The sequence below is a fragment of the Hyperoodon ampullatus genome, assembly GCF_949752795.1.
Source record: "Hyperoodon ampullatus genome assembly, chromosome: 2".
In the NCBI taxonomy this organism is placed as follows: domain Eukaryota; kingdom Metazoa; phylum Chordata; class Mammalia; order Artiodactyla; family Ziphiidae; genus Hyperoodon; species Hyperoodon ampullatus.
In genome coordinates this window covers 177,737,098-177,763,857 of record NC_136915.1, presented here as the reverse complement: position 1 = coordinate 177,763,857, position 26,760 = coordinate 177,737,098, and the positions used below count along the sequence as shown (strand labels likewise).

The window sequence follows — 26,760 nt, the reverse complement described above, 5'->3', positions numbered from 1 at the left end:
AAATCCCGAAGCTCCACCCAGATCTGCCTTCTCAGAGTCTCTGGAGGCGAGGTCAAGAACTCTGCCTTGGTAGAAATTCCCCAGTGGTTTCTGATGCGCTGGGGCACCACTAACTTAACTCACAAGTCTTGTGAATCGTACACTTAAGGGCCCACAGGAAGCAGGGCCTGGTCCGCCCCTCACCCAGGACTGGCTGGTCATGAGGCCTACCCACCGCTCCTGCCCTCACACAGTTCAGGGCAGTTTCCAACAGTCTTGAGAGAAACCGAGGCTCATTTGTGAAGCTGAAGGGACTGGTGCACTCATGCGCCGGCCCTCCCCTGACAGAGCAATGACAGAAATCCTTTATCCCCTTGAAGTTGTCCCGCTTTACCCAACAGGGCTGGGAAGAACCGCAGGTAATAGAGCCCCGCGATCCTCTTGCTTGCATCACATTCCCTGGGGATGATTACATACAGCCCAGTCCTGAAAGAACGTTCTGGCTGTGACACGAGCTTGAGTGCCAGGCCCAGTACCCTAAGAAAGAATGCACACTGCCCAGACGTTAAACACCCTATTTGTCTGGGAACCAGGGGAGCAACACATGTGCCCGTCACTCCTTTCCCCAAGACTCAGCTCGGCTCTCGGGAAATTGGTCCTATCCCCCGGAACTGACGAGAATTCAGGCTCTGGAAGCTTAGAAGAACCGCAGGCTTGTCAGTCCTTCTAAGGCGGCAATGGGAGGAGCTGGGCACCTCGGCAGACACAGAGGAATGGCCTGACCCCGTGAGGCCTCACCTGGGTATGGAGCTGGGCGAGCATGCAGTGCTGCAGCCGCGAAGGAAAAACGCGGTCCGCTTCGGGTCAGCGAAGAGGGCATCCAGGTGCAGACAAGGCTTTGAGCGTACAGGTGAGGAAGGGCTGTCAACACTTAGTCCTTTATAGCTTCGCTAATCCAAAGGGGCTTCAGTCCAGAGGCCACGGGATTCGACCTGCTTTGACCTCTAGGACGCTGGCTGGGTCAGAGAGGTTCCAGCCAAAGATCAGAGAGGGACCTCTTCCCACAGGAGGTGAAATGTGGTCCCCCTCCGTCCTGTGAACTAGTAAGGCAGTTAGGGAGAAAGAGAACCCATGCAATCAGGCCTGTGGCGGGAGAGAGGACGTCAAAGGCTGCCGGACTCTCTGTAGGAGCATTTCTTCAACGTCCATTGTTTCAGAAACAAAATCATCACCTAGCCAAAACTGTCTTCCCGAAAAAGACATACGTGACCCCACAGAGCTAACCTCCTGTGTGTTACACATGGTCTTTTAATCTGGTTTGCATGTAGGTGCTATCTGTTCTAGGGAGGGAATAAAAGTAGCTTTGCACATCAAACACGTGTATTTTAGCCATCAAAGTCCTCAAAGGTATTTACAAGAGCCATGGAAGTACTGGGCCTGCCGGGCACCCCTGTCAAGGGGGTCGTTTGTCACCCTACCTGTCCTCCACTAGATCACCAGAACCCAAAATGCAGGGCCAGATGCCTGTCTGGATACTTGGCAGGCTACAGGCGCAGCTGCAATTAGCAAGCTGGATCATGATTCAGCATCAGACGCGGGCAGCCTCCACCGGAGCATAGCGGACAGCTTAAAAATAGCGGAGCTGCGGCTGCATCTCGCCACCCCAGGCTCCACGCGAGGCAGGGCAGCTGCCACCAGCAGAGCCTGCGGAGTGTCCGCCTTCCAGCTGTGACGGCGTGGGAAGCGGAAGGGGCGGCTCCCATCAAGCTTCCCAGGAACAACGCCCAACGCAGAAGCGCCGGTGGTCCCCGGTCCCGCCATGCTGCGGGCGCCTGAGGATTCACAGCTCCAGGTCTCATTTGAAATACACAAGCCACCGAGGGACACAACCAACATGCTTCCCCACGTCCAGAGCACCACACAACTGCGTGTGCGGCCACACCCATAGGGGGCGCTCCCGACTCCCCCTCCCCAGTTAATGACCAGCGAGGGTCTGCTCTCAGCCTGAGCGAGGGAAGCAAACATCTCGGTCTAGCGAAAGGAGGTGGGATTTCGTCTTCAGAGAGGCCTGGGTTCTAAACCCGTTCCAACCATCTGCCAGCAGACACCCCCGGCTTCCTGGTCGCCCATCACTACCCGTCCCTGTTTAGGACAAATTCTGTCCCTTCTTAGGGTCTCAGACTCTGGTGTAAAACAGAGCTCATGATCACTAATTTTCTGGTCATATTAAGAGTAAATGAGGCTTTATTGAAATGTTTGCCTTTATTTGAAATGTCCTGAAAAGTTAAACTTTTTATTGTTATTGCTCGTGAAATACTCATATTAAAACTGAAGTCTTAATTTAAAAAAAAAAAGAAAGAGTAAATGAGGCAACATACAAAGCAGTGAGAAGCATGGGCAGCATAAATGAGCCGTGATAAACCCACACTTTCTTCATGGCAGTGACTGAGGTCTGCCCTGGGGGACCACACTCACAGTGGAACCATGGTCAGGAGGACAGGTGGCGGCCTGGGGCATACAGGGCAGGGAAAACCACCAGCAGGTCCTCGGTGTCCTGCTATTGGTCGAGTTTTCATTTCAGTCATATTTTCTAGATGATATTTTCTAGATGAAAAGGCAATATCTTCAGGGCTGCTGTTGTCTTTAGACATGTTCTACCCAATAGCCCAAAAGGAGATTTACAATAATGGAGAGACTTGCCCGTTTTCTGAGAATACTAGTATTGAATAGATGTCACTTGTCCCCAAATTAATCTACGATATTAAAAAAATGATTCTAAAATATATCTGGAAGAATAATTTCATGGTACTAGCTGAGAACATTTTGAAAAAGAAAAGTAGTGAGTGGGGATTTGCTCTATCAGATTTTAAAAGGTACAAGTAGTAAAACAGTGTGGTAATGGCGTAGGAAGAGACATCAAATCAATGGAATATAATAGAAGGTCGAGAAACAGACCCAAATATCTAAACAATGTTAGTATATTATGAAGCTAGTATTTCAAAACAGTGGGAAATGGATGGACTATTCAATCAATAGTGTCGGTACAACTGGCTAACCACTTGGATGAAAATAAACTATATCCCCACTTCTCTGAATATACACAAATGAATTTCCAGATTGACTAAAAGTTTAAATATAACAAATAAAATATAGGAAATATAAGTGGATATCTAAATAACCTTGTGTTGGCAAAGAAATTCCTAAGCATGACACCAAATAGCAGAAACTGTAGAGAAAAAAGGTCGATACATTTATAATAAATGCAATTAAAGGCAAACGGAAACTTCAAGGACAATCACTGTAATACCCGTGAAAGGGTGAATATTTGAAAAGTTTTTATAAATGAATAAGAGAAAGATAAAAACATCAATAGAAAAATTGACAAAGTACATGAACCAACAACTCGAACCAATAAATACAAATGGCCTTTAAAGATATGAGGCTTTCTTCACTCCAGCCACACTGGCCTTCTTTCAGGTTCTGGAACATTCTATGCCACCTCCTGCCACGGGATCTTTGCACAAGCTCTTCCCTCCACCAGGAACCCTCTCCCTCCATCTTCACCTAGTTAAATCCCTCAACTCTCTGGTCAAAGCTAACTTCCCCAGGAAAGCCCTCTTTAAACACTCTCCCAACCCAGACTAAATGAGATTCCCTTCTCTCCTCCCTTACAAGTCTTTCAACACCGAGTAGTTTTCCTCCTGGCACTTTTTACAGCTGGTAATTATACATTTATTTTTGTAATTATCAGACTGTTTTCTCCCGCTCTGGATAAACTGCCTGTTTTTTGCTGATCATTTTATGTGCAGCACAACGGTTAAATAAATTACATGATACACATAAAATGTAATTCTACACAGTGAGTTAAAGTGTTATAGAAGATTAATTTTAAGAGTATAAAAGATATCATGATATATTGTTAAGAAACAAAAGCAGGTTATAAAATCACGTACATAGTACCATTTGGGGGGAAAACGTGTACAGAGAGAAAATATACATACATCACATTTTTAACAGGAGGTTAGTGTGACATCTATTTTCTTAATCTCTCTCCACCAGCACTCAGGGGAGTCACCCCCAGGCCCCCGGGCCCCTCCGTCTCCTCTCTAGACCACTGAACTGCTTCCCGTAAGAATACTCCTACTTCTGCGTTTATACCCCCAACTTCTCTTTTCTATCCTCATTCTCCAGTGCCTGCTGGGCAATCCCACCTGCGTGTCAAAATTTAACTATCTTAAGACCAAACTCATCACCTTTCTAAAGTAAGCTTTTCTCCCTGACATCTGCATTACAGTTAATGATTCCACTCTTCTCTCTGACACCCACCTTAGAAACCTCTGGCCACAATGTCTTCCTTGACCTTCCCTTCTATTCTCTTGAATCCATCCTCTGAAAGGTCTTCCCGCCTTTCTTTCCCCTCCCAGCCCTGCTACCAGTGGGCCTCCTCTGGGCCTTTAGCACCCCTCCCCTGGAATACCTCCTCCTGGTTACCTGCTTCCACGACCCCTCCAGCCTACCCTGTCCCAACCACAGCCAGACTCATCACCCCAGAGCAGGGCTTCTCAACCTTGGCCCCACGGACACCACGGGCTGCGTACTTCTTTGCTGCTGGCAGGTATCCTGTGTGTTGTAAGATGTTCAGCAGCATTCCTGGCCTCTACCTTCCACCCATTCCAGTCATGACCCCCAAATGTCTCCAGACATTTGTAAATGTCCCCTGGAGGGGAAAAATCGCCCCCGTTGAGAACCATGGCCCTAAAGCATGACTCAAACATGCTGCTCCTTTCAGAAACTCTCAGTGGCTCGCCAAGGTCCTCCCAACTAGTTCTCAGGAAGGAAACAGTCTTCAAGAGATCAGGGAATTATGTTTCCTACTTATGATCTCCTTTCTCTGGAGATTTTGGGGCTCCACCACCTTTGGGCTGGGGTTCAAGGTGTACTGGGGAAGAGGGGTAAAGAGGCAAAGCAGAGAGGGCAGCTGACAGATTCATCTTTGGTCTGACAGCTGAGGCTTCATGGCTGAGGGTACCCCGGCCTGGAGACAGTGAGGCAAGGAGGGGTAGACACGCAGGGCTCCAGGGCCCGATGGCGCGGACTGGACCCCAGACCCACCCCTTCTTAATTCTAGGACCTTGGGCCTGTCCTTTCATCTCTCTCTGCTGTGGTTTGCTTGTCTGAAAACGGGGATGAAAACAGCACCTAATTCATAAGGTTGCATGAGTCAATATGAATAAAGCACTTGAAAAGTGCCTGGCATGAAGCAAGTAATTGACAAACATGAGCCATCACTATCACCATTATTAATAATATTGCTACTACATTTCCAGCCTTATTGACTGTATGTTTCCAAAACATGCTCTCAGTTCAGGCCACAGTGAGTCCTTATGTGGCAGTGAACACACCTTATGCTTGCCCACGGCGAATGCCTATGTTCCTGCTCTTTCGTCTAAAATCCTCTGGTTTCCATGTCCTCCTACAGAAATTGTACACGCCTTTCAAGGCCTACCTCAAATGTCATCTCTGTTACAAATCCTTCCCTCTTCAAACAAGCCCAAAACCATCTTTCCCGTTCCTGGACCTCACAACACTATGATTATGTACTCAACACATACTTTCTTCTGTTACAAGTATAGGGGATAGAATTATCCAACTAAATACATCTCAAGCCCTATCTTAGGGGTCACTCTACAGAACCTGGAATATTGTCTTTCACATAGTTAGTAATTCTAACTTGAATGCATAAAGGAAGTAATTAATCTAAGACACTATTTTATAATACTATGATTTCTTGTCTGAGAGGAGCATTATAAGGCATATAAATACAGTTGCCCCTTGGTATCCTTGGGGGATTCATTCCAGCACCCCCAGGGATACCGAAATCCATAGATGCTCAAGTCCCTTATATAAAATGCAATAGTATTTGCATGTAATATATATATAATATATATACATATAATTTATGTACATACTCCTGTACACTTTAAGTCATCTCTAGATTACTTAGAGTACCTAAGTAAATGCTATGTTAATAGTTATAAATGCAATGTAAATGTTATATAAGTAATTGTCAGTGCCCAGCTAATTCAAATTTTGCTTTGGGGAACTTTCTGGACGTATTTTTTTTTCAAATATTTTCGATCTGTGGTTATTCAAATCTGCAGATGCAGAACCCTCGGATATGGAAGACTGACTCTACTCAAATTTCACTGTACTGAGCTGGATATCCTTGCTAATATATATTTGTAACAGAAAAGTGTTCAAACTTTCAGTTCTTAAAGTCGTAAGCATACCATTTCTCCACCTTTTTTTAGTATGTTAAGTGCTGAATTAATATTCTTACATAAATCACCAATTGCTTCCTCGTAGTTTTGCTTCTGTGCTGGCTTTGATAGTTTCCCTGTAGTAAAACATAGTCAAACCTCACAGTTCCTGCTCAGGAGCCTGAAGATCTCAGCATGAAGGGAAGGGTTTCCCGTTACACCGCTCCTGAGTCTTTGTGTGAGCGAATCAGGCTCAGAGAAAACAATTCACACTATAGAGTATTCATGAAACAATGGGCTGCCGGCCATCAGTGGATGGCACAAAAGGGACTGAGAGTTTGGGTCTCTGTTCCCTGGAGAAAAGATCACCTTTTCCTGCTGCTGGAAACCAAAACAGAGCCATCATCAGAAAGGAACCTGTCACACCAGCCTTGGGCCAGCCCACATGCCTGGGCAGCTGAGCACCACTGCCCTGCGGCCAGGCCTCAAGGGGGCTGGATCCCCGGGCCCCAGCCCAGGGAGACTCAGGCACACGGACAGATGAGGAGACAGAGGGGGGCAAACAGACTCACTCATCTTCCCAGGGAGGTGAAGTGTGAAGAACAATAGCGTATTTAAATTCCACAAAAGGGCTTCCCTGGTGGCGCAGTGGATGAGAATCCGCCTGCCAATGCAGGGGACACGGGTTTGAGCCCTGGTCTGGGAGGATCCCACATGCCGCGGAGCAACTGGGCCCGTGAGCCACAACTACTGAGCCTGCGCGTCTGGAGCCTGTGCTCCGCAACGAGAGAGGCCGCGACAGTGAGAGGCCCGCGCACCGCGATGAAGAGTGGCCCCTGCTTGCCACAACTAGAGAAAGCCCTCGCATAGAAACGAAGATGCAACTCAGCAAAAATTAATTAATTAATTAATTAATTCCACAGAAAACGTGCCAGGCTGATCTGAGTGTCCCCTATAACTCTACATGTATTGGAGGGAAATTAAAAAGAAGTACTTAGCAGTTCATAAGCATATGAAACACATTACCCAAGACACAGGGGGCAGAGAACCTGTGGAAGACGGGTTTTAAGGGAATCATGGAGAACAAGGTTCGCGGGAGGGAGGGAAGGAAGGAACGGCAGAAGCAATCGCGGCTAATAGCATTCACTGAGCTTCTGTTCCGGCCAGAACTGGGTACCAATGCTTCCCCGTTAAATGCTTTTCTCACTTAATCCAAATAACCCCCCAAAGATGGGCCCTGTTGTTATAATCCCTCAAGTGTCTGAAGGACGGTAAGTGATGTCACAGAAAATCCCCAGCAGAGAAGAGACTGGGCCCAAGGCCTGGCTGTGCCAATAACCCGCTGTGAAACCCACAACACACCCTCACCCTGGGCCTTCGTCTCCACCCCAGCAATTCAGAAAACCCGTAGGGCTCTCCAGTTCTACCGCTGCTAATCCAAAGCCCAGCCTGGGTGGACCACACACCTGAACGACAGGAACGGCGATCATGCTCCTAATATTCATTATGGCAAAAACATAACCGAAAAAATTTTTCATGAGCAACTAAACCATCCGCGTATAACACTGGAAGCAGTAGCATCGTCACACTTGATGCTTCAGTATGTCACAACGACGTGCTGACTTACAGAGCTAAGCGAGACAAAAGCATTGCTTTTGCCTGTTTATCGGAATAGTTCTCGTTCTGCCCACGTTTTCAGGGAGAAAAAAGCAAAGATGAATATTTCGCGCACATCATGTCCTACGACCCCACAGGCTTCTGGGTCCCGCCTGTCATTCACCTCGGCCTCTCCCACCCTGCCTGGCCCAGGGCCTCGCATATGATAAAGGCTCCATAGATGCTAGTTGAGTAAATGATCACCCCACCTCTTCTCTATTTATTCTTTTGATATTTATAGAGAAACCACTTAATAGCAGAGAGTTCTTCTAAACCGCACGGCGTTTGCTTGGCACTGCCAGGGCGGAGGAAAGGTTAAGTTAAAGGGGAAGCTCTCCAATGACTGCCAGTCCAGATGAATGTGTCAGCCTCCCTGTCTGCTGTTCCTCTTTACACCCTATTTCCCCAGCATGCCTTGAACCTCAGCCCACAGGGGTTTACGACCAAAACTTCCAGAGAAAGGCACTTATAAGGAGGAAAAATAATTTGCCAAGCCCTTGAAAACGGCTTCCTTCTCTGCACCATTTCCATCAGGAGCTTGCTAGAGACTCACTCCCCAGCACTCTGTTCTGAGCCTGTGATTTTTTTAAACCCTTTCGGGTCATGAACCCATCTGAGGATCTGTGCACAGCAACACACCCTCTTCAGAGAAATGCACACACAAGTCTTCAAACACATGCAGGGCCTGGGGAGGGACGGTGCCCAGACCTTCATAAGCCGGTTCACAGGTCCACAGGCACAAGGCTGCAACTCCTAGGCTATGGGGATCAGAGAGGGGAGGGGAAGCTAGGCCTCAGTTGACCTGGCACTGCCTTCTTGGTTGGTCTGGACGACAACTCTTCTTTAACGAAAAGGGATTAGGGTCTCTTAACACAGGCCCCTCAGAACAGCACCACAACCCAGGCTGAACTCACAAATCATTCAGCTCTTCTGTTTGTTTCAACTTAAAATATCAGAAGAAGAAGGGAAAAAGAAAAGAACAAAGGAAACGTTTTGACTAGGAGAAAAAAAACTGCTCTATAAAAGGTACTTTCGGGGCTTCCCTGGTGGCGCAGTGGTTGAGAGTCCGCCTGCCGATGCAGGGGAAACGGGTTCGTGCCCCGGTCGGGAGGATCCCACATGTCGCGGAGCGGCTGGGCCCGTGAGCCATGGCCGTTGAGCCTGCGCATCCGGAGCCTGTGCTCCACAACAGTGAGAGGCCCGCATACCGCAAAAAAAAAAAAAAAAAAAAAAAAAAAGATACTTTCGAAATGACTCAAAAACACAATCAAAGATAACTTCCTGTTACTGTGCATATTAACCTGTCACTTCCCCGCAGGCTAACTCCACATAATAATACAATATTTACACGACCTGAACCAGGGGTGGGCCCACCGGGTGGCCTGGGGAGCCATCTGCAATAGATTTTTTAGTGGCCATTTACACTTGCCACTGTAATGGAATAATGGGAGTGTCTAGCCGTAGATTGATTCGGTTAGAGTGAATATGATGGCCCTTTAATTTGGGAAACTGCAAATCTGAGCTTCCAGATCATCTCTGGACCCCACTGTCAGATTCTGTATGTGGTTTGTCTGTGTACAGCAAATCTTAAGAAATGTTTGGTGAATGACTTCATGAGATGCATGCATAAGTAAGTGAATGGTTTGTAAACCAGCCCCCTTAAATACACACACACACACACACACACGTAGGTTCACATGGCTGTACCCTTGGCTCATATTGCTTCTTCCTCCCCTTGTGCACCTAACTGCCACGATTCCTTCAGCACTCAGCTCTGTTATCATCTCCTCCTGGAAGCCTTCCCTGATCTCCCCTGGCTGGGATAAGAGCTCTGGATCCTCATAGTATCTTTCTATTAGAATTAACATTTGTCTTCCTTTGATATCTGCTAAGGACTGAACTGTGCCCCCCTCCAAATTCATATCTTGAAGTCCTAAACCCCAACATGACTATATTTGGACACAGGCCCTATAAGGAGGTTAAATCAAACCTAGTCAGGTTAAATAAAGTCAGAAGGGTGGGGCCCTAATCTAATAGGACTGGTGTCCTTATAAGAAGAGACACCAGAGTGCTCCTTTTCTTTCCCCCTCTCTGTCCATGCACACAAACCAAGGAAGGGCCATGTGAGGACACAGCTAGAAGGCGGCCATCTGCAAGCCAGGAAGAGAGCCCTCACCGGAAACCAACCCTGCTGGCACCTTGACCGTGGACTTCCAGCCTCCAGAACCGTGAGAAGATAAATTTCTGTTGTTTAAGCCACCCAGTCTGTGGTATTTTGTTATGGCAGCTCAAGCAGACTGACAACAGTACCAATGCACAAACACACAAGCTCCTTGAGGGCTGAGACTGTATCATCTTCCTGTTTCTAGTCTTAGTACCTAATGTGGTCCTTGCACACAGTAAGTGATTAATAAATTGCTGTTGAGTAAAAATAAGAGTGGATGGAGGTAAGAGGCTGCAAAGACCTCCTCCCTTTCTCACCCTTAGAATCTCAGAGCTATGTTTAAACCCCTCAGGTCAGAGTAGGTAAAAAACTCAGACCCGGGCTTCCCTGGTGGCGCAGTGGTTGAGAGTCCGCCGGCTGATGCAGGGGACACAGGTTCGTGCCCCGGTCCGGGAAGATCCCACATGCCGCGGAGCGGCTGGGCCCGTGAGCCATGGCCGCTGGGCCTGTGCATCCGGAGCCTGTGCTCCACAACAGGAGAGGCCACAACAGTGAGAGGCCCGCGTCCGGCAAAAAAAAAAAAAAACCTCAGACCCTCCAGGTGCTGTCACTCACTGAGGGAAAGGCAAGGTGGCTGCCTTCTCAGTGTGCCCTCACATGGCCCTTCCTTGGTTTGTGTGCATGGACACAGAGAGGGGAAGGAAAGGGAGCACTCTGGTGTCTCTTATAAGGACCCCTATTGGATTAGGGCCCCATCCTTCTGACTTCATTTAACCTTAATAGGTTTAATTTAACCTCCTTATAGGCCCTATGTCCAAATATAATCATGTTGGGGTTTAAGGGTTCAAGATATGAATCTGGGGGCATAATTCAGTTCAAGGCAAAGCCAGACGTCAACCCTCTCAGTGTCCTTCCTGCCAGTTACTTGCAGGTGTTGGGGCCACCTGCCCAGATGTCAAATGCAAGAGGGAAGAGACAGTTTAGAAATAATAAAATGCTCAACTCAACAACATCTTTTATTCATATGGGAGCAGGTCCTGGCTGCAGAGTCCTTTAACCCGTTGACCAAGCCACCAGTAAGGGACCACTAGCTACGTCGGCGGTCCTTTGTGAGATCACCAAGGGGAAAGCCTGGTGCCTGCCCTGAAAGAACCTGTAATCTAGTTGTGAGGTCTGAGTTAGGACATATTCTCTGGGTCCTTGGTACCTTCATTAGTCAGTAGACTCGTGTTTACTGAGGATCTAGAACCTGCAGAACGTGATCAGGTAAAAATAGATTAATCAGCTATGGACCCTAGCTTTCAGGAGCTTTTATAAGTAAAAACAAAACAAATAATAATGATGAGGATAATGAGAAGAGTAGCAGTCAACACTTAATGAAATCTCATTATGTGCCAGGCACTGGTCTCTATGCTTTCCATATATTAACCTATCTATTCCTCACAACAGTTCTATGACATGGGTTTTATTATCCCCATTTCACAGATGAGGAGACTGAGGCAGAGACAGATTACGTAGTTTGCCTCACATATAAAGCAACCAAGGAGTAGAGCTGGGATTCAATCCCAGGGATCTGTCTCCAGACCCCTTGTCCTTAGTGACTAAAAGTGCCACATCAGTGACAGAGACCTTCTTTTCCCGCCTCCTTAGAATGACAGGGCTGGACAGGGTGCAGTGTTTTCATAGGTTGATGACAGAATAAGAGGAGGCGCAGCCATGTAAAGCAGGTACACACCCAGGTGGAAGCAGGTGGGGGCCCTGGGGTGGCTTGCTCAGCCAGGTCCCCACTCAGTGCCCACTCTGTCCAGGCAAACCCTGTAGGGGGAGCCAAGGGGCTCTGTGCAAACCCCCTGGACCAACCATCTCCCTGGTCCTCCCCAGCTCAACAGTCTACGATTCCAGAGCTGTGAGACTTCTGACAACAGAGAAGATTTGCAGAGCTAAGGAAGCCAGAGATCATCCAAGAGTCTCAGAAGGTGTGGAAGGGAGATGTAAGCTGTCTCCTCGGGGACGGGAAGGCTTGGTGAAGGTAGAAAGAGGATGGGGTAATGTTCCAGGTCCGGGTAAAGGCCAGCTGGAGGGCGATGAACCCTAACCCTAACCCTCGCTTAGGGCAGAGCAAATCAACAGGTTCAGCAGATCCAGTTTGAATTTTGTCCCACCCTTGTTTTTCCAGGTCCATGGGCCATCTTTAGTGCATCATCTTTCTTCTGGAACTTTTTTTTTTTTTTTTTGCGGTACGCGGGCCTCTCACTGTTGTGGCCTCTCCCGTTGCGGAGCACAGGCTCCGGACGCGCAGGCTCAGCGGCCATGGCTCACGGGCCCAGCCGCTCCGTGGCCTGTGGGATCTTCCCGGACCAGGGCACGAACCCGTGTCCCCTGCATCGGCAGGCGGACTCCCAACCACTGCGCCACCAGGGAAGCCCTCTTCTGGAACTTTTAACGAATATGTGGTCATCTGGCTCTTCAACTTGATGAGAGCAACTTTACATGTGTACCTTCATCCAGGAACGATACTGAAAAAATAGAGTTTGCATGTAAATGGAAGGTCCAGGAGAAACGGGCTTGCTGCAGCCTCTTGCATTTCTGTGGAAGTTAGCTGATGCTCCATCACTGAGAACATGACCCAGTTTAGCAACAACATCGACACAGCAGGGACTAGGGAAAATGCCAAGTATTAGAAGACCAAGGCCTATGGGAGGTGAGATGCCACAAAGTGGAGGTAGAGACCAGTCCCCGGCTCTGCTTTTGATTAGAGCCTCTGGTAGCCACACGGCTGGAGGAAACGGAGAGAGAACAATGTTAACAGTAGCAGCAACAACAGACTCTCAGGAATCCGCCCTTGAGTATGGCTGCGGTTCTCTGCCCAGGGCGCAAAGGCAATCCTCACAGAGACAGGGCAGGTTCACTCCCAGTTTTAGATCCTCTGTGTTTGGGGAGCCCCCAAAGAACTGGGTCTTCCTTCATCTGGAGGTGACAAAGGGCAAAAGCTCTGGGCTCATTACCATGTAAATGAAAACTACAAGGCAGATTTTCAGCAAAGCCGCTCTCAGGCGATAAATGCCCTGCTACCTCATTCAACCACGCAGGACCCTCTTCTATTAATTCAAAGCCCGCTGATCGGGCTGTCCTTTAAAGGGCTGCTTCCCAAAATGAGACCCAGCATTCCAGGGTTGAGGACAGCTGGGGACCCAAGAGGTGGCTGCAGCAAGGCGCCCCTGGTGGTTAACAGGCTTTTTCCCCCCGAAAGGGCTCTGAGGATGGATCGCAAACGGGATTTCCAGGCATTCCCTCTCAGGACTAGGAGTCCCAAGATCTCCAGCCCACAGACACCTAAAAGCAGCATCCCATCCGCAAAGCTATAAAGAGAGTCTGGAGGATTAGAGCCAGTATGCAGCTGGAGTTCGACGGAGATCAAGCACTTAGTGAGTCTCTGGATCCAGATGCGGTTCCCAATTCATGCTACTGTCCTACCTGAGCCCGGAGCTGCTGGCCCAGCTGCTGTGCCGGGATGCTTCCGGCCGAGAAATACCACGCAGGAGGAGGCGGAGGCGGAGAGGGACACGCGGAGCCCCCACCTCGCTCCTGGACCTCTGAAGCACCTTTAATCCATCCCCTGCCTGCCTCACATGTTGAATTGCTTTTTCCTGGGGCATCTGTGAGCACACAAAAGGGGATGACTGGGCTTGGGCCAACAGCTATTGAGAAGTTCCTCTCCGCGGTACAAGGACCTTCTCAATCTCCAGACGCGACCATTCACTGAAGGCGCCGGCAGCAGGGCTGGAGCACAGATTGGCACATTCCCCTTTGCAGCAAAAGAGCTCCTCCAGCTGCCTTGACATCGTGTCTGCATAAAATGAGCTTTCAGGGGGTCAGGACCCGCACGTGGGGAGGTGTTTCCGTGCTGTGCAGAGCGTCTTCCTTTTGGATTTAGGAAAGCAAAAGGCAAAAATGGCCCTAGGCACAGTGCAGAAGTCTCCTTCCAGACCGGCAATGCTAACTCTGTCTTGTATTTATAAAACCCCTTGTCTTCTGACCCTGCCTCTTCCATACCTGCACATCCGGCCCCCTGCGGAGTGTAAAGGAACGAGCCTTGTTGCCCCTGATTTACAGATGAAGAAACCAAAGCATGGAGAGGTTAAGTGACTTGCTTCAGAGGTGACAGAGCTGGTCACAGGGGGTGGGGGTAACAGAGGGTTCTCTCTCTGACAATCCGCACGTTTGAAGATTCACTGACAGCCTGAGAAGACTGAATCTTTGAAGGACCGGAGCACAGGGCTGCCAAAGGATTTGTGTAAGAACGACGTGCAGCTGAAGCACGGAGCTCATAAAACATCCCAGCCCCCCAGGAGTTCGGAGGAAGGGGCAACTGTGGGGAGGAGGTCCCCCGGGCACCCTCACCGCACTCACGCACCCCATCCCCTCTGCTCAACATCCCCAGGAGGGGGAACACACAAACACCACCTAGTGACCGTGTCCAGCTCTAGTTCTCGGGTTAGCTCCGTCCTCCCCGTGAAGGCTGGAAAAGACTGTGACGCTTCTGCAGTCAAGCATCAAACATCTCCGTGCAGATCCTCCATCCTCCCAAACAGAGTCTTCCTCCCTCCCTCCTGCCCTGCTTTCCTTTCTGTCCAGTGGGTGTAGGCATCCAGAATTCAAAGTACTTAAACATCATCCTGATAATAACATGAGATTAAACCTCCTGCCCCCAAACAGAATGGGCCATCAATGGTCAGAATCGAGCTCTATTGTCGTTGTCACTGTTTTGTTATTATTACTACCCATACTGCTTAGCAGCACAACTCTTCACCCCCCTTACTGGCTTCTCCTCTTGACATGTGAATGTGGACGCTTCCCGGGCTTCCTCCTCAAACCCTCTTCTACACTCTCCTCCCGGAAAAGTCATGCCCCTCCTGCAGCTCCTGCCACTTCTCTTTTGGCCACACCACGCAGCATATGGGATCTTAGTTCTCCGACCAGGGATCCAACCCGTGGCCCTGCAATGGAAGCAGGAGTCCTAACCACTGGACCGCCAGGGGATTCGGATGCATAAATCTGCGTCTCCAGCTCTAACCTCTCTCCTAAGCACCTAATCGAGTTTTCAACAGCCTGATGGACGGATGGTGCCCAAACGGGTGTCCTGCAGACAATGCAAGTCTCCTAGTCCAAACTGAACTCATTAGCTTCCCTCCAAATGACCGCTGCTGGGGCTCTGCGAACGGCCCTTCCTCCGGCCCCACATCCAGCCAGCTGTCCGGCCCCAGTTCCCCCTCCTTCTTCACCTACGTTACATGCATTCATTTCTCTGTAGTTAAAGCCCTCATCATGTCCCTCCTGGGCCAGTGCAAGATTCTTCTAACTGGCCCCCGCTGGAATACAAGTTCCCCGAGGTCAGAGCTGTTTTGCTCCACACTGGATCCTCCACCAAGTCACAGGAAACCCTTCATGAGCAAAGGTTCTCTCTATCTCTCCTCCACCTTCACATTGCTAAAAAATTCTTCCCTGAAGCAAAGATCCAATCACGTCATGTCCCCGAAGACATTATTCTGTAGGTCACCAGTTGACCCCAGTGTTCAAATTCCTACACGTCGTAATGAGCTGGGCGTGTAGCTCCAACCTGCCTGTCCAGACCCCTCCCTTGTGTCTTCTCAATCTATCTGCCCTTTACTAAGGCTGCCCTGGGCTAGTCATTGTCTTTGGTACATATTCTTTTCAGTCTTAGTATCTGTATCCTCTCTCCTGGAGGGAAAAAAAAAAAAAAAAGCATCTCTCAACCAACACCTTCTCTGCCTGGAAAATTATTTTATTGTTCAAGACTTAGCTCAAGTGTCCTCTTCTTTGGTAAGCCTCCCCCCAACCTCCTTCCCCAGAGTCTCCAAGATACATCTCCACTATGGGACCTGCTATAGGAATTATGACAGTGAGTTCTGTACCAGGGCCAAGGCCTGGTGACCTCCTAGCGATTTCAGTACGACACACCTGTCTCAGCCTGTGCCATCAGTTGTTATTCTGTATTTGTTACACTATATTCCTTCAAAACAAATGAAGCTCTTGGCAGGCTAATCCCAGCATGGTGAATGCAGCAAACATTCATTATTCATCATCAGTTTGTTAGCAATGACGTTGACACCTCAGAGAGTTATGATACTTCCACCTAGTCATGCATTTGATTCTCACAACAATCATGGAAGCCAGATGGTCCAAGTATTTCACAAATAATGAAACTGAGGCGGCAAACAGGTTACCATCACTTAGCCAGATGGTGACAATAGCAAGGAAAACTGACTCCATGTACTTTCTACTGGACCCTATACCTCTCCAGCTCTTTGCCTCAAGAAATGAAGACATATCCACCCAGTCATTATTACCAGCAAAAAAGCACCTCCCATCTATAAAACAATGGTGTAAACAGTTTGGTGTGATGAAAAAACCTGCTCCACCATTTACAATCCAAGAGAAAAAATCTGGGCATAGAAAAATCTAAACACAGAGTGGCCCCAATGAGCCATCGAGTACATGCTGTCATACTACCACTTAAAGTTGCAGATGCGACTCCCCAAAGAACTGCAAATGCGTCCTTGGGTTAGATTCTGACACTGAGACTCAGAGTTAGTTAACAGAGGCAGTGTAGTAGAACAATTGAGAGCCTCTCCCAGGATTAAGCCTCTAAACCTATCAAGTTTCTACAAAACAAGCAGATCCTGTTATTTCTGCCTGGAGAGAATCAGAGTCTTCTGACTTTAAGTGTTAAAGGATTCTTCCACATACTGAGACTCTGAATTTGGAAACCAGCTAGATGAGCCACAATGTTGTACAACATCCAGATTTTAAAGAATCCACTATAAGAATGGATTTTCTTCCTTTCTTAAAAGAACCTCTCTCTTGCTGGTTCACCCAATTCAATCGCATATACCTTTTATAAATGCAATCAAGCCAAAGAAATAAGGTCTTTTTGTATTTTGTTCCTCGGAGAAAAAAGGCGTCTTGAACACGAGTGACCCTCCTTGTTCAGCTCAGCTCCCTCACTGGTAATTCCAGGACATAAAAGTCACCAATTTCAAACAGAAACATGAGATAACCAGGTCGAACTGTCATTTCCAGAAAACCTTACTCATCCTCTCCCGTGAAAAGGTCAGTTTATTGGGATAGTGATGAGATGATTATTAACCAGTCCTACTGGGCTCTGCAAGTCCTCTCACCTCTAAGGATAAAAATCCATTTCTGGAGACCAGGCATTTACTGGATGTGCTCACACTTGTGTACACCCATAGCCCCCTGCCCTCCTGGGGCTGCTTGTGGCTTTACCCCATGGTGAATTAATGGAGGCTCACCCACCACAGTGCTCCCAAGTTTACTGGCATCGCCAGACAATGTCAAGAATTATTTTGTTTTACTTCTCTGATGTTCCCAGTTTACCTTGTTTCAGATTAATAAAGCAATTACAATACTCTCAATGAAGAAGCTATTTTACAATGCACTTTCAATTCCAGTTTGTGAGCAAGTCACTTAATTATTTCTATTTGTTTTTCTTCCTGAGTGGATCATTTCTTCTGTCTTAGAATAGTAGAGCAATCTTTTTCTTAAAGAAGAAATACTGGGCCAAATTCTTCCTTAAAACTTAGTGTCTTCAGCTCATACCATCAAACACAAACATCTTCCTGGACAGTAGAGGAAACAGCGCTCAGATCTCATCAAATATCAAACCTTATTCTTACTTCAAAGCTGTTGAAGGAACTTTTCGACATGCTCATGATCCTCAGCTATAATTTTTCTTTTTATCTTTTGATATGTACTAATTAGATTATCATCTGCATCGTATAAATGAAAAGACAGGTTTAAAGGCTGGCCCAGAACGACAAAGAGATAAGTCTTGACCAATAGGCCTGGCTGCTTATCCGTCTTTGTCTATTTGTGGGACCTTAGGAGATCAACCTCCCAGAGAATGTTTCTTCAAATTAAAAAAAAGAGAGAGAGAGAGAGAGAGGAAAATCAAAATCTCTTCATTTCACTGGGTTGTTAAGACAATTAAAGGTGGTTATACATGTAAAAACACCTTGCAAACCATAACACTCTAAGCGCATATTAGCTAAAGTTATTATTAGTGCTTGACAACATGGCATGGAAAAGGACCCCTCCAAGGAAGGCTATCTCATTGGGAACGATAAATAGGAGGGGATGGTGATGGCCTGACAGTCACTAAGGCTATCTCATTGAGGACAATAAACAGGAGGGGATGGTGATTGTCTGACAGTCACTAAGGCTATCTCATTGGGGACAATAAACAGGAGGGGATGGTGATGGTCTGACAGTCACTAACGGAAGGCCCCAGAGGCCAGCCATTTGTTTTCACACCCTTTCCTCCTCAGGGCAGGTGAGACTCAGAGCATATCTCATTCATTCTGACCCCCTTCCTCAGACAGTCACAAAGAGACTGGAATTGAAATAAAACACATCCTGATAGGTTCATGAGTTTCTAGCCCCTTCCCTCTCTCCATTCGGAGCTCAAGATTTAGGCACTATGGCCCTCACTTTTTCTCGAGTTGAGAGATTCTGTTGCTGTTGTTGATTTGCTTATATATTTTCTGCTTTGGAGTCACAACACAAAAGAGCGCCCCTGGGAATGCAAATCAAAACCACAATGAAAAACCACCTTACACCTGTCAGAACGGCTATCGTCAAAAAGATAACAAATATTAATATATTAATAGTATAGCACAGAGAACTCTTCTCAATACTCTGTAATGACCTACATGGGAAAAGAATCTAAAAAAGAGTGGCTATGTGTATATGTATAACTGATTCACTTTGCTGTACAGCAGAAACTAATACAACATTTTAATCAAATATAATCCAATAAACTTTTTTTTAAAAAAGACAACAAATAATAAGCGTTGGTGAAGATGTAGAGAAAAGGGAACCCTTGCACACTGTTGGTGGGAATGTAAACTGGTGTAGCCACCATGGGAAAGAGCACAGAGGTTCCTCAAAAAATTAAAAATAGAATTACCATATGATCCAGCTATTCCACTCCTGGGCATATATCCAAAGAAAATGAAAACACTAATTTGAAAAGATATATGCACCCCCCATGTTCATAGCAGCATTATTTATAATAGCCAAGATACAGAAGCAACCTTAATGTCCATCAAGAGATGAATGGATAAAGAAGATGTGGTATACATATACAATGGACTATTACTCAGCCATATAAAAGAATGAAATTTTGCCATTTGGAACAACATGGATAAGCCTAGAGGATATTGTGCTTAGTGAAGTAAGCCAGACAGAGAGACAAACACTGCATGTTTTCACTTATATGTGGAATTTAAAAAATAAAACAAATGAGTGTAACAAAACAGAAACAGACACAGATACAGAGAACAAACAAGTGGTTACCAGTGAGGGGAGGGGCACAACAGGGGAAGGGGATCAAGAGGTACAAACTACTATGTATAAAATAAATACGAGGGACTTCCCTGGTGGTCCAGTGGTACAGAATCCCCCTCACAAGGCAGGGGACACAGGTTTGATCCCTGGTCAGGGAACTAAGATCCCACACGCCTCGGGGCAACTAGACCCTTGCACCGAAACTACTGAGCTCGCGTGTCTCAACTAGAGAGCCTGCGTGCTGCAAACTACAGAACCCACGTGCCCTGGAGCCTGCGTGCCGCAACTAGAGAGAAGCCCGCGCGCTGCAAGGAAAGGTCCCGCATGCCTCAACAAAGATCCCGCGTGCTGCAACTAAGACCTGATGGAGCAAAAATAAATAAATAAATAATTTAAAAATAAAATTAAATAAATAAGATACAAGGATGTAATGTACAGCACAGGGAATATAGCCAATATTTTATAATAAACTTAAATGAAGTATAATCTTAAAAACTATCAAATCACTATGTTATACACCTGAAACTAATGTAACATTGTATATCAACTATACTTTAATTGAAAAAAGGAGTTCTCTTATTCCAAGGTGGGCTAGGCCACAGTTCCAAAATATTTGATAACTGTGGCTTAAAGAGAAATATTTGGGTTGAAATACAAAAAGCAAAAAAATGCATTTAGAGATTAGCATTTCCACGCCTACGGAGAAAGTTTACAATTAAAAGGATAATATGGGTCACCATGCCTTACTATCGGGGTGGCCCTGAGCAATAATAGTTCCTACTTCGTAGAGCTGTCATGAGGATTAAATGACTTAATATATGTAAATGAGGAGAACAGCACTGGCACAGAGTAAGCACTGTCTAAAGGTTTGCCATTAGTATTATTACAACAATTGACAAATTTTTATCAATCACTCGGGTGTTGGCCAATTTAAAACTTGTCCCCCCCAAAAATAAAATAAAATAAATAAAACTTGGCCCATCTTTTTCCAATCTTTCACGGTTAGCAACAGTTGACAGTTTGTTCTTGTGAGAATGGACCAATAAATCAACAAAATGTTGTATCTGATCCATGAGAATATACATCTGATGCATCTGTCCTAAGTGCTGTGGTTGGTTTTGGCGAAATGCGACTGAGTTTATAAACAAATTAGAAAACCTATTTTTCTTCCCCTTTCTTTCCCTCAATTCAGAGACAATGATCCCAATGACCTCTTTAGACATATTGTTACTAAGTGTGGTTATTTCAATGATCAAACACCAAAGGAGCTTGCAAAATAAGACAAGGATAAAAGAAGTCTGGAAGAATCACCTTCCTCTTCAGTATCAATAAATAACACTAAATTTTCAATTGAATTAAAAATGTACCTGAAGAAAACAGTTTGATGCATTCAAACTTTCAAGAAGAAACCAGCCCTTACCTGTCACTTTCCTAAGGATCAAGGACTACATTCCCTTACCTTCGTATCCCCAGGGCATGCAACAGACACTCACAAAAGATGGATGAATAGATGGAAAAAACAGAGCTGGCTTTTACCCACAGTGTTCAGAACCCATCAAATTCCTATAATCACAGAATTAAAGAATGTTAGTGATACAGAAGGAATTGAGCTCAGGAGAAGTTACACAACTTGCGCAAAGCCACGTAGCTATTTAACAGCAGAGACTGAACTTGATCTATCACCCCTATAAAGAACACAGGGCTCTCAAGCCGTACCAGAGCTTCCCAGCTAAGGGCAAGTCTCCGTGGCCTTTCGGAAGCTTTTGAAATATGCCTCTGCCACCAGGAAAAGCGTCACATGGGTGCTTTTCTTTATGTATCTAATCAATATTTACTAGAGAGCAATCTTCACCTACACTCTTTGTTACTCTCAGGAATTAAAGAACCACTGACTCTCTCTCCAGCTTGCCACTTCAGGCCTCTGAGATGAGAGATTCGCTACTTGTGGTATGAAATCCTTCTCCTGTCTCCCAAGGCTTTCCGATTTCACCTCGGGGATAAATCAAAAGCGTTTCCATGCTGCTTATATTAGAGTGGCCTTTTGTTGAAGAAACATGCTTTATAATTTGAGGCGCTGGGACTTTTGTTTACAGACTGAATTAAGTACAGGTTGAAACTGTGGCTTTTAGACATAACATTGCAGGAGAAGCTTACGCTCTACCATGTAAGAACTCTTTCTCAAACTCCAAGAGACTGGCACCTCCAAATCCGTGAGCTGGGCAGACAGCATTTGTTCCCGCCTGCTGGCACACAGCTCAATGCTACAGCCACACGGCCCAAACAAGACCTCCAGGAGCCTAAGCCAGCGGTACTAGTGCCACAACTCTGATGTGCAGACAGGGCAGCCCAACGGGGAGTGCCCTGGGTCAGAGACTTGGAAGCAGAGAAAGGAAACGGAGCATAGCTCAGATGATATTATGTTCCTGCTCTAAACCCTTCAGTGGTTCCCACTGCCTGCTGTGCGACACTCGGAATCCTCACGGGGGCTTATGATTGGGTCCCAATCTATTTATTCCTCCTCCTTACCTACTGGTTCCCTGCAGGTCTACCATGTTCTAGACGATCCAGACTGTTCTGTCTCCATTGAACAGTTCAATGACGTCACCACCTCCACACCTCTGCACAAGGTGTCTCTCCCCTGAGAGGCTCCAACCACTCCCTCCCTCAGATCTCATCCTAAGTGCCCCCTTAGGATGGAGTTCTTAGTTGGAGTTCTCCTCCAACCTCCCAGGCCTCCTCCAAGTGGAAGTGGCCTCAATTGCCATGACACTCTTGTAGTACTTTTGTAACCGCCCATGGTAATTATTTTCTAAACGGTGTGGCAGCAATTTGGGAATGTTTTTTCTTGCTGTCAGTCAGCATTAGCTGAGCATCTTCTGTGTGTCAGATGCTGTGTTGGGTGCCTGGGACATGAAAATAAATAAAGTCAAGGTTCTTGCCTTCAGTGGGTTTATGCTCTAGTGGACGAGATGACACTAGGACAAAGGGTTATACCTAGTGCAGGGGGGAAATGAAATATGAAAGAGATGATGGCATTTTAAGTTGGGTCTTAAAGAGAAATGTGTTCACTGGGCAAAAAATAGAGAGGAAGGAAGGGTTCTTCTAGGGAATAAGGACATTATATACAGGAGTGCTTGTCACAGGTTTTACTGAATGAATAAAACAAAGGCCGGGAAGGTTACAGGTTGGTTAGCCCCCTGCTCACTACTGTCTATATTTACTGAGCATGTTCAGGACTCCCATCCCTCACAGCAACCCCGGAAGTTAGGCAGCATCATCCTCATTTTATGGATGAGAAAACTGAGGCTTCCAAGGCCCAAAGCCCCAAAGCTATCAAGTAGCAGAGCGTGGCCGGTGTTCCTGATACTATAAGGTTGTACTAATGAGTTCGCCTTCAAGGACCTAAATATAAAGCAAACTCTTAGCTCTCTTCCTCTGAGCCTGGGTGGACCACTCCGGGCAGACCTCAAATACCCAAAAACCATCTCAGGGAACACATACTGCAAGGGAAGAAGAGAGAAGCAGCCGAAGCTGTGCTGCGTGCAGATTCTGGGAACAGCGAGGCCCTGTGTCTCCCTATAAACTTGATGTTACTCCTCTCACGGTATATGGTTTTAGTGGCCCCAAATGTGGGCCCTCTTTCCTAATATATAAACGGCAACCTGGAAAGAGCCATCCAAAAGTCACCTCAGGCCAACTCAGGCTCATTAAAGCTCCCTTAGGGCTCCGAGAATTGAACTGAGCCTCTGGCTTTCTAGGAGAAAGCACTTCGTTTTTGACAGAGTTCTTCTCCCCCCTTTTCTTCATCTGATCATTTTCTCAATTTTTCCCTTTCTAGTTCAGGCTTTTTCTGTAACTCCTGTACTGGGCACATGCTCTTTTTTTTTTTTCCTCCTAGCTGAGACTATTATATCTTGCTATTGTCATCTTCCTTTTCCATTGAAAGCAATCAAAAATGAAAATCCACATTTCAGAACAGTGTCTATTAAATAGGCACCTTTTCATGGTTGGAAAAAAAAAAAAAAAAAAAGACAGCACTCTCTGAGGGCTGAGTTTCAGTTCTGTGTATCACCTAAAGATTAGACACTTGGGTGAGACTTCTGACTCTTCACAGGCCATTTGTATTTGGGTATTTGAGAGAGACGGCAGAAAGTCTGGAGTCAGAACCAACTTGTTTTAAGGAATTCTTCGTCGAAAGCATTGCTAACCAAAGTGTGGTCCTGGGACCAGTAGCGACTGCATCACTTGTGAGCTTGTTGGGAACGGAGACTCTCAGGCTCACCCCAGACCAGCTGAACCAGAATCTGCCGTTTTGCAAGATCCCAAGTGATTCGTAAGCACATTAAAATTTTAGAAGCACTGGTCTAGAATTAAAATGAATTTGCTTTAATGAAACCATCCTGTAGCCTCCACGTGGATTTCTTTCCTAAGAAAGAAATCTCTGTACAGTGAACTCCACAGAACATCCTCCACCACGCTTTTCCACCCAAATTGTTTATACATGGAAGAATTTTGAAATGATAAATCATCTTCCAGAAATCACACTCAGCCTGAGGGAGTTCCAGATGACACAAAGCTGATGGCCAGCCTTTCTGCAGCGTGTGGGAACTAAGAAGGGAGAGGTAACAAGCAACCCTCGTCCCGCCTTCTTTAAGGCCCTGGATCTTTTTGTTGATATCTTTGCCTCTCGGAAGAGGAGAGTAAAAGACGTGTTGTACAACCGCACGGGTGACTAATGTGAGACTGAGGGGGCTGTGCTGTGTACTGAGCTCTGAGATCCTTGAGTGGGGCGATGCTCTGTAAACACAAATGGCAGAACCAAGGGCCAACCAAGTCCAGGCTGTGCTCAGACCTCACACTTCCAATAACAACAGTCAAGACACACACAGCTGAACCCTGACTAACCTGTCATCTACACTGGAGAAAGGAACAGAGAGGAGGGAGAATCACGTGCACCTGGTTTAAGGAAAGGACAGCTAGAACTGGAGGCAAGAAAAGGGAAGAGGGGAGAGGATGACCAGGCCCTGCTCGAGGCTGTCCTGCCCACCTGGTCCCAGTCACCCTCCAAGTGGAGCTAAAGCTCACGGGCGGACAGAGGCTGTGACCAGAGCCCTGGCAGGCCACACAGGTGCTGGCCTGGCATCCCACTTGACCTTGTCCTCTATGAAGAGGACACCTGCCTCAGAGACATTTCTATTAAAAAAGGGAGCACCGAAAAAGTTACCCCTTGTTGCAAAACCAAAACCGGGTCCCCCATCCAAAGTGAGTGTTTTCTCACTGATTCCGATACACATGCACATCACAGGAAGCTCCTTTAGACTCCTGGCATCTTTCAGACCTCTAAGTGCAACGCCTGGGTTATTGATTCCTCTGTGTTAAAGCCCAACTTGGTAGTGCCCTCCCCCACTTCTACTAATTTTTCACTCATTATTTCCATCTTCACCTTTGAATTCTCTAAAACGGCAATATTTTAAAACACTAAAATGGTTTACTTGTATCAATCAATACCTGCTTTTCCACCAATTATAATTTATTTGTAGATTAACAGTTTTTCAGCTCCAGAAACATGATTCTGTCCTTTTAATATGCCCACATCAGCAAGCTCTCACAGGAAATCTGGAATGGACAGCAAAGAGCAGTGGTGGCAGAAAGACCCTTAGGCTCTGAAATTCAGACAGGAATGCCATCCATCTTCCTCTACCACAACCAAAAGATAGCCCGCCCTCCCCCCCCAGAACCGAATACGTCAGAGATCAGCCGCCTCTGAGGGCTGAGGCTCTGAATTTGATTTCAGCTAACTTCCACTTCATAGAAAAGTACTCGACTTTATTCCCCCTGTAACTCAGACCTGGATAAGCCAAGCAGTTCTCCAGAAACACATCTGAAGGAACACCTCTGCATCCCCTCCCCACCGCCAACATGCACGGGCATGCCTGAACACATCACCTCCCAAGGCAAAGAGAAAGTTAACTTTCAAATAAAGCTGTCCTGCAGCCAGTCTGGTCACACTTCCAGACCCTTCACATTCACAAAGGTGGTTCTTGCAACTCTGGCCTAAATCCAGAAGCTGAAAACTGACCTCTCCCTGCTGAGGGCACAGACCAGGGTCAAAGGTCCACAAACACACGTTCGCCACAGATACAGCACTTTCTTTCTTTCTCTCTCTCTCTCTCTCTCTCTCTCTCTTTCTCTTTTGGCCAAAGTGAGAATAATGGGCCAGGCTTATTGTCTTTCCTTCGGAGAAGCCAGGATGGGCGGCTGGTGGGAAGCTCCAGACAGAATGTGGGTGTGTGAATCTATGCAGGCTCCACAGAGGAATTTTCTGGGAACTCCAGGGGTTTTAAAGAAGGGTGGTCTCAGGCTGGGACACAGGGGCTCCTCGGATTCTCGGGTACCCCAGAAGTGTGGGGTGTAGAGGGGGCGGGGTGGCAAGGCTATCCTGCCAGCCAGGCTCCCCTTCCCTGCCGTCCCAGGCCCTCCCCGCCACGGCGGGGTCACTCACCGCCCGTGAGCTGTGCAGGGCCGAAGCACAGCGCCAGCTGAAACCACAGGATCACGGCCAAGAGTCTCTGGGGGGACTGAGGCTGCTGCTGCTCTAGAAATCCATCTCCATTGCTCGGGTTCATTCCATGATACATCTTTCATCCACAGAGGGCATCCGGCTTGCAAGAGTCTGCAACCAGGAGCGAACACGACGATACCCCAGGCTGCCGGGGCGCCGGGGGCCACGCTCCCCCTCCTCCGCCCTGGGACCGGGACCCTCGGCTTCCCCTGCTCCTTCCCCATTCCTCCCCCGCGCGGCCCCCGCCCCCTTTCCCACTGCGAGCTCCCCCCGCTTCTCCCCAGAGCGGGGTACACTGAGTAGCAGCCGCCGCGGGATGCTGCGCGTGCGGGAGGGATGGAGGAGGGGAGGGAGGGCAGGGGTTAGCGCACATTGGCTCCGCGCCGGTCCCCCGGATTCAGCGGCTGTGACCATGACAGGAAAGTCTAAAGCCTTCCAGCCTCTCGGGGCTGAAAAAACACTTTTCCTCGGGCCTATACATTTCACTCTTAGGAATCTCACGAGGTGGCACCGGATCCCCCCAGCTACTTCTCTGGTTTTCCCCAGGATGGGGATGGGTCCTACTGCCCAGTCCCCAGTGAGATTTCTCTGCGCTGTCAAAAAATTCCTCCCTCAGGGAGCAGAACCAGGCACCAACTCCCCCTCCTCGGCCTGCGAGCGCCTCCCCGGGACGGAAAGCCCCTTCCGGGGCTCTCGGTCTTACCTGTGGGTCTCATGCATGCAGCTTCCTTCCCTCCTCCGCCTCCTCCCCC

At 47.3% G+C, this 26,760-nt stretch overlaps 1 protein-coding gene across 2 annotated transcripts in view; it reads right to left on the bottom strand.

The window, feature by feature from the left end:
* The window catches only part of SUSD4 (sushi domain containing 4), a gene marked incomplete at both ends in the record, with an annotated part of 130,567 nt that extends 104,483 nt beyond the window's left edge, over window positions 1–26,084 (bottom strand). For both annotated transcript variants that reach the window (XM_079727887.1, XM_079727888.1), the window contains one exon: window positions 25,949–26,084. In XM_079727887.1, the coding sequence (XP_079584013.1) occupies window positions 25,949–26,084 (136 nt within the window). The remainder of the gene's footprint in view (window positions 1–25,948) is intronic.
* Window positions 26,085–26,760: the final 676 nt, after the last annotated feature.